Source organism: Monodelphis domestica, chromosome 7 (genome assembly GCF_027887165.1).
Source record: "Monodelphis domestica isolate mMonDom1 chromosome 7, mMonDom1.pri, whole genome shotgun sequence".
NCBI lineage: Eukaryota > Metazoa > Chordata > Mammalia > Didelphimorphia > Didelphidae > Monodelphis > Monodelphis domestica.
The window spans coordinates 188,598,233-188,605,848 of record NC_077233.1 but is presented as its reverse complement, the minus strand read 5'-3'; the positions used below and the strand labels follow the sequence as shown (position 1 = coordinate 188,605,848).

The 7,616-nt window shown below is 35.3% G+C and overlaps 1 protein-coding gene across 1 annotated transcript; it reads left to right on the top strand.

The window, feature by feature from the left end:
* Positions 1–4,183: 4,183 nt before the first annotated feature.
* Positions 4,184–7,159, top strand: TNFRSF17 (TNF receptor superfamily member 17). Its single transcript, XM_056806296.1, has 3 exons — positions 4,184–4,307; positions 4,646–4,792; positions 5,932–7,159. Exons 1-3 carry the CDS (start codon positions 4,184–4,186, stop codon positions 6,264–6,266), a joined length of 606 nt encoding a protein of 201 aa, XP_056662274.1. The 3' UTR covers positions 6,267–7,159.
* Positions 7,160–7,616: the final 457 nt, after the last annotated feature.

Below are 7,616 nucleotides of genomic sequence, written 5' to 3'. Positions count from 1 at the left end.
CATATGCACGTCTCCTTAGAATTTTATCTCATTCTTCGTATTTGTATTCCCACTGCCTACCTTTGGCACATAGCAATAAAAACTTAACAAATGTTTATTGATTGATTGATTCATTTCAGCATTGATCTCCTTGGGGATAACTCAGTTTTGGCTACAGTGAATCCTATTTCATTAGATCTTAGGTATGTAGAGCTCTATCTTTCCTCATTTGAAGTGCACAGCCAATTTTGTTCAGTCTTTGTTTCTTAGTTGAAAAAATTGTTAGTTGTCATTTGGATCAAACAAAGGTTTGACCAAATAATGACTTGACTTTACAGTGGAATGGTTTACAATGGAGCAAAATGTTCTTTGTTATATTGGAAAACATCAGCAAAATTTCTATATACAAACTGTACTATATTTTGTTTACAGGGCTTTGGTGTTTCATTATTGCTGTTAGGCAGTTGAGAAACAACCAGAGCAAACATTATAGTGCTTAAACCACCATTTATTTTGTAGCACAAATCCCTCCCTAATTTCCCCAATTGCCATGTTGAGTCTCTAGTGGAGTGGCTGAGCTCCAACCGGTGTGCTTTCTCTTAACAATCAGCCAGTACTGGCTCATTGGATTGATAGTCAGGTCTAGTGATGGGAAGGCCTAGATTCAAATTTGGCCTCAGCCACTTCCTAGCTATATGACCCTGGGCAAGTCACTTAACCCCCATTGCCTAGCCCTTATTGCTCTTCTGCCTTAGAACCAATACATAGTATTGACTCTAAGATAGAAGATAAGGATTTTTTAAAATCAGCCACTAGATTCAATTTTTAGCAAAAGAATTCATTCAAATAAAATAGCAAGAATAATAATTACGGGGGCAGCTGGGTAGCTCAGTGGATTGAGAGCCAGGCCTAGAGATGGAAGGTCCTAGGTTCAAATCTGGACTCAGACACTTCCCAGCTGTGTGACCCTGGGCAAAAAAAGAATAGTAATTACAAAGCATTTCTTCTGACACCAGGGACATTCTCTCCCACAAATACTGTGGGGAGAAGAATAGGCATGGACTTAAAGTACATCAGTAGTGAGGAACTCATATAAGAAATACTGTAAGATCTTGATGGCTTTTCTTTCTCTGAAAGGTCCTTATAAAGATTTTCCAGGGTTGTTGGTGATGGATGAGTTACTCTGTTGCTCATTTAGGTTGGCTCCTTGAAGGGTATCTTTGCTGGATCCTGACCCATGTAGGCTCACTCTTTATAGGACATAGTGTCTTGGTTGCACTGGTCGGTCTACTGTTGGTTGGGGCCAAGCAAATCATTCCGTTGTTGCTCTGGTTCCTTAATGAAGTTGGTAGTTGTTGGGTTGGAATTGGACTGGGCATGTTGATCAGCCAATGGGCTTGGGTACTTCCAGATAGATTAGTTGCTTTTCTGATTTTGGGTTAAGCTCTCTATTTATTGTTTATTAAATTGTGAATTTTATCTCTCTGTAGATGTTCATCCATTTCGTTTAAATCGTAAGACTTGTTGACTGGCATATGTAATAGAAGGACTGATCAATGAAGACCTGAAGTTAATGAGGTCAGTAAGGGATTCTGAGGGTTTGGTTGGTCTGGCTGAGTAGCTTTATTTATTTTCTTATAAATTAGAGTATAAATTAGAAGAGAAATATGCTTTCAGAAACAACTGTGATATAAAAACAGAAGGCATCAATAAGGTATTTTAATATTTAAAATGTTATACATTATATTCTCGGCTGGAATATTATTTTCTTTTATGAATAAAAACTCAATATAAAAAAAGATCATGTTACTCTACAATGGAAAATGGTATGCTTAGTTGTTTTTTTATGTAAAAAATAGTAACAGAAGTAGTATATGGAAACCTTGTGATATTCAATAAAGATGTTAATAATAACCATGGACCATAATTAATCTTTACTTCTGAAAATGCCATTCTCCACTAACAATATTATGTTTTGGGTAGCATAAGACTATATAGTAGTATAAGGACTATATTTTATTGAAGTGTCTTACAATGATATATGCATTGTTATATAAATTTTTACACTGATATAGAAACATAAATTGAGAGTAAGACTCTATTGAGGGCAGCTAGGTAGCAAAGTGTGGATTGAGTGCCAGGCCTGGAGTTAGGAAGATTCATCTTTTTGAGTTCAAATCTGGCCTCAGACACTTACTAGCTATGTGACCTTGGGCAAGCCATTTAACTCTGTGGAAATGGCAAACCACTCTGGTACCTTTGCCAAGAAAACTCCAAATAGAGTCACAAATATTTGAACATGACTGAACAACAACTATTGAAGCTTTATTTTCTCTTTTTTGGGGGGTATGCTTTCATATATCAACTCCTAAATTCAATGACTTCTTTGATTTAAAATGTTTTACATTGATGTGTTTTCTTAGAAACAAAAACAGGAATCTCAGAAACTAATTTTGAGTTATGAGGTCAAATATCAATTTAATCTTCAATGTTTATCCCTGTCTTCGTGCTTAAACAATATGACATATTTGGGCCTAATCCCAGCTACATAGGAACCAACAGGATATTACATCAATTTTCTCTCTTTTTGGAGGGCCCCACAGACCCTCAAGGAGGACTCAACTCAGAGTTATAACAATTCCTTAATGGCAAATGGTTTGTTGCTATTGGCTTTTATAGGCTAGTGTGTATGTCTTCATGGAGAAGGACATCAGTTGGAGAGGATAGGCTCTTTCTGCAATGCCACAGATGTTATTCATTCTTTTACATATTTCCCCATAAGCTTATAAAGTGATTTACAAATATTACCTCCTTTGTTTCTCACAATTACTCTAAAGTAGATAGTGGAAATATTAGTATTCCTTATTTTAAAGATAAGTTATAATATTAGAACATTTAAATTAGGGAAGTTAAATGGCTTTCTCACCATAGAACTAATAAGTATAGAGCAGTGGTTCTTTGGATACATAATTATACAAATACATTATTTATCTACTAAAATACTCCTCTCTTTCCCAAGTACATATCTGTGTGAGACTGGATTTTCTTCATATTCTTCAATCAAAACAAGGTATCCCCAATTGATTGATTACAAAAGAGGACATAAGAATCTAACTATCCTCTTTTAAGTCAGACATGAGATTTACAAAAATATGTAAAACAATATAATTCTCATTCATTTTCTTTTGTTTTGGAAAATAGCCATTCTCATAAAATATTTTATTCATGTTAATGTTACTTAAAGTGAATAAAAACTTAAAATGATCAATTGAAATTTTTATTATGGTGAATATTGATAACAGTAACCCACATAAATAAAAGCTCTTAGTGATCTTTAATAATTTTTTTTTAAATCCTTACATTCTGTTTTGGAATCAATACTGTGAATCACACAGCTGGGAAGTGTTTGAGGTCAGATTTGAACCATGGGCCTCTTGTCTCTAGGCCTGGCTTTCAGTCCACTAAGCTATCCAGCTGCCCCTGATCTTTAATAATTTTTAAGAGTGTAAAGGATCCTGAGACCAAATAAAATATAAATGCTAATTATTCTTTTCAAAACACACCCTATTCATCAATATCCAACTCCACTATCACATCCTCTGTCTAAATTAGAATATCACACCTACCATATACAGTATTTAACTACAATATATCTGTGCATGCCTCTTATGTCAATTAATTAATTACAAACTCTCTGAGGGCAAAGCCTCTGTTATATATAGATTTGTATTTTCCCACATGCCAAGTATGTTATATATATTTATATTCCCTTCTCACAGTCCTTTGGCAGTGATGAATAAATCAGTTGAGTGGATGAAACCTTTAAATTGAAGATCTTCCTGTCTCTTATCCCCCTGGATATCTCCCTATCTGTGCCTTCCAAGATCTACTTAATTTACCAGCGTGGGAAATAGCTTCTATTAAAAAGTAGTTTCTGTTTCACAAATGATTTACTCTTCATATTTACACTTCTTTAGACTTACCTCTTGGCCACCAGTGGTTAGTTATAGAAACTTGAATTTTGTTGGTATTCAAATCCTTAGCTACCAACCCCTAGTCTGAACCCCCTTATGAAAACCTCTGAACACAATGCAATGCCTTATCTGATAAGTAGTTGCAGTTGTTTCTACATCTGCTTGGGGCAATGTGACAAGACTTTTCTTGTCCATTCCTACTGTTCTTTTTCTAGTTTTTGTGGATAATTATGCAGACCACTCAAAGGTGCTTCCAAAATGAATATTTGGACAATTTGCTACATGCTTGCAAACCTTGTCACCTTCGATGTTCAAACACACCCCCTTTGGTGTGTCAGAGTTATTGTAATGCAAGTAAGTGATGGAATATTTCTCTTGCATTTATTTATTAGCTTGCTCTGTAGGTTCTGTTTCTGTTCCAAGTAAAATACATTAGGAAGACAGTGACATTTTCTAAATAATACATGATAATGGCAGGTTGCAGTGATTAAAACATTGACAGAAATGATTTAAAATGGAACTGAATGCATTTATTTAATCTTCTCAGCACAATGTATTAATTATTCAAACAGAGAGTTGTTTGGGTTATATTTAATACTTATGAAAAAGAGAAATTTGACATTGTTATATTTAAATACTGTTTGAATTTTGTCTTGTCTTCACCATATCTCTGGCATTTCCCATCAACAAAGGTACTACCAGTTCTCTGAAAATCATAGACGTGAATCTTTGGATCTACTTAAGTGTGGGAATAATTTCATCTTTGACAGTTTTCTTGCTAATACTTATGCTGAAGAAAAGAAGCCCAGAGAGATCAAAGGAAGAATTGAAAAATACAGGTACAAAGCATGATGAACTTGATTTTAAGTCTTTGAAACTTATCTCCATGGGATGGCAGTAGTGACTTTCAGTTTTTGGTTTTTTGTGTGTGAAACTTTAACATCCAAGTCATAAATCTTTTGAGTGCATTGGTGAGTGAACTGGTTAAAATTCTGCAGAACATTCATTTTTACTGTGTTTATTATGATATTGATAGCACACATACCTTGTCTCCAAATCGTTCCAGCAGGGATGATTTTATCAAAGAAGGGAAGCATTTTTCGGGAAACAATGGCATTTTTCGCAAAAGTTGGCAGATTGATTAATGCTACACTGGAAGAAACTGCTTGCCCTACCCACTGCTATCAGGAAAACATATATGGCTGCATCTGTGGCCATATTTTTAATACAAATTTGAGTGATTCATTTGCATTAAAGTCTTCACTGAGGAAGAATGCGCAAGCCAACTCGTTCAGGTATTAGGTCTCCTTGGTCTTCTAATTTTTGAAGGCTTTCTAGTTTTTAAAGGGCTGGCAATAGGGCATTCTTTTTCTCATTAACAAATCTTGAGAATTCTTTATGAAAGGAACCTCAAGGTTTAAGTTTCCATAGCACCCCTACCCCTGTTCTTATCCCGAAACATATCAAGCAATTTCCTAACTTTTCTCTTTGATGCCCAATTTGTAAAACATACCTCTATTTATGAGAACCAAGGAAGTGAGACATCTTTTCCACCTGCTTTTTTTTTTTAACTTTCTTTGTCAAGAGATCTTTTGGGCAGAAGGGGATTAGTTTTTTGTGAGCTTGTTTTTTTTTTTTGTAAGAATAGAATTAGTCTGGGGAACGTTATGGAAAGTTTCTTTTTTCTTCACAAATGTAAAATTTAAACACAATGGAGGCTTTCTTTTATACATTTGCAATGAAGATTAAAAAAAAAAACCCTAACCAAATGAATATTGGGTTGTTCCTAGCTTCCATTTTTGAAATGACCTATTCGGCAGCCTTGACAATGTGTAATGCATGGTTACAGAAGATTCTGTTCTTATTAAATCGTTAAGACCCACTGTTTAAAGACCACTTTGTGGAAAGATGTGCCTCTCAGTCATATCATAAGCCCTCAGTGTTAAAGCCTATGACTCTTTATACTTAGATATTTAAGGTATGACTTTTAGAGAAAGAGATAATATTACATTTGTTTATATCTTTGCAGAGACAAAAGCTGAGCTAAAGGAGATAATTAAAGTTGATCTTGATAGGAATGAAAATGATGAAGCTGGAATTTTCCCTAGAAACAGCACAACTATGACATACATGGTAGAAGAATGCAAGTATAAAGACTGTGGCGAAGGGGATGATATATCCTTTCCATTTCCAACTATGGAGGAAGGAGCAACTGTTTTTGTCGACACAAAAACAAATGACTTTTGTAAGAGTTCACCAAGTTCCATGAATGACACTTTCATGGGGTTATGGAAATCTGTTTTCACAACATAATGACCCAGTTTGACTGGGATAGTGCCACTTGCAAAGTACATCAATGAACAGTGATACCAATAGTTGCTGTCATCTGTCATCAATATTGCTTTAATGTTTCTCATTTTTAAGTCTCTTTCATGACTTATTTCTCTACCTTTTGGCTGGGAGCCAACTAAAAAAAATGCCCCCATTTCATGATTCTATTCTCAATTCACTAAGAAAAAGGAGCAATGAATAACTTTCAAAGTTGCTTGTTTTTGCATTTGTATATTTAGTCAATACTCACATAGCAGACAAAAAACATCTCAGGGCAGGTTTAAAATTTTTTTCATTGCTAAAGGAAATGAGAGTGAAAAAAATAGGAAATTCCTAAAGTTAATTATTCAACAGTATAAGAGGAAAGACTTTTTTTAAAAAAGCTCTCAATGAACTTTCTCTTTAGATGGAGAGGTTCAAAGGATAGGACTGTAAGAATTATGGAAACCAGGTTAAGATCAGAATTTTCATTTTGAAGTCCACAATATAGAGATCCTCTTTCGTTCATTTACAATTTCCTTCATTTAGGGAAGCGGCTCTATCATATAATGGGAGGATGAAATCCTTCTCATATGACAACAATTGTTTCATTTATCCAACCTTTCTGTTGCCTGTAATGAAATTGTCCACTGTTATAATTCAACGTATTTTAAAATAATTGTGAAAATGTGCTGGACAAGGAGTTGTTTATCCCTGACACTTTTAGTAAACACAGTAGTAACATCTTCTGTTCTTACAAGTATTGAATTTTATATGCCGTATAGATATGAATTATGTAGCTCCTGTTTTTGTGTCTGTGAAATATTAAATCACTTTGAGATCTGTGGTTTCTTCTTATATTGTAAGAGATGCTTTCATCCTTGGTTGCATATGTTATAACAAGTAAGTTTGTTATTATACTGGCTTTTCCCTGGTAGTATCTTTGTAGTTTCTAGTAGGTAGTGTGATCGAGGCTGGCACTAGAGAAAAAGTACCAGCCTGAAGAGTATGTGAAATTGATCACCTCAATGGGGGATGGGCCCCAGGAGTGGAATCTTGAGGAGAGAAGACTGGTGAGGAGAGAGCAGTGAGGATCTCTCTGTCTTGAGACATCAAAGAGAGAAGGTGGATAAAGACTTTCTCCTGAGGGTTACCCACTTTTCCTGCTGGTGACTGGAAATCTTTCCCCCAAACACTTCCTAATTGAAGGGACTTTCTGAAGAGAAACCTGAGCAGACTTTACCTCAGCTCCTGTTGCCCAGGGGTGAGGCAACCTGACTTTCTCTCAGGGGGTTCAGGCTGCCAAAGCCAGAGTTCCCCCTCAACTCAAGGAGGGAGGGTAAAGGGTTTAGA

What these genes read in the sequence shown, in the direction of transcription:
- TNFRSF17 (XM_056806296.1), top strand. Translation starts at nt 4,184, where the DNA reads ATGCAGACCACTCAAAGGTGCTTCCAAAATGAATATTTGGACAATTTG. An exon ending in TCAGAGTTATTGTAATGCAA is followed by an intron (nt 4,308 to 4,645) that starts GTAAGTGATGGA and finishes CCATCAACAAAG; the next exon opens with GTACTACCAGTTCTCTGAAA. An exon ending in GGAAGAATTGAAAAATACAG is followed by an intron (nt 4,793 to 5,931) that starts GTACAAAGCATG and finishes TAGATATTTAAG; the next exon opens with GTATGACTTTTAGAGAAAGA.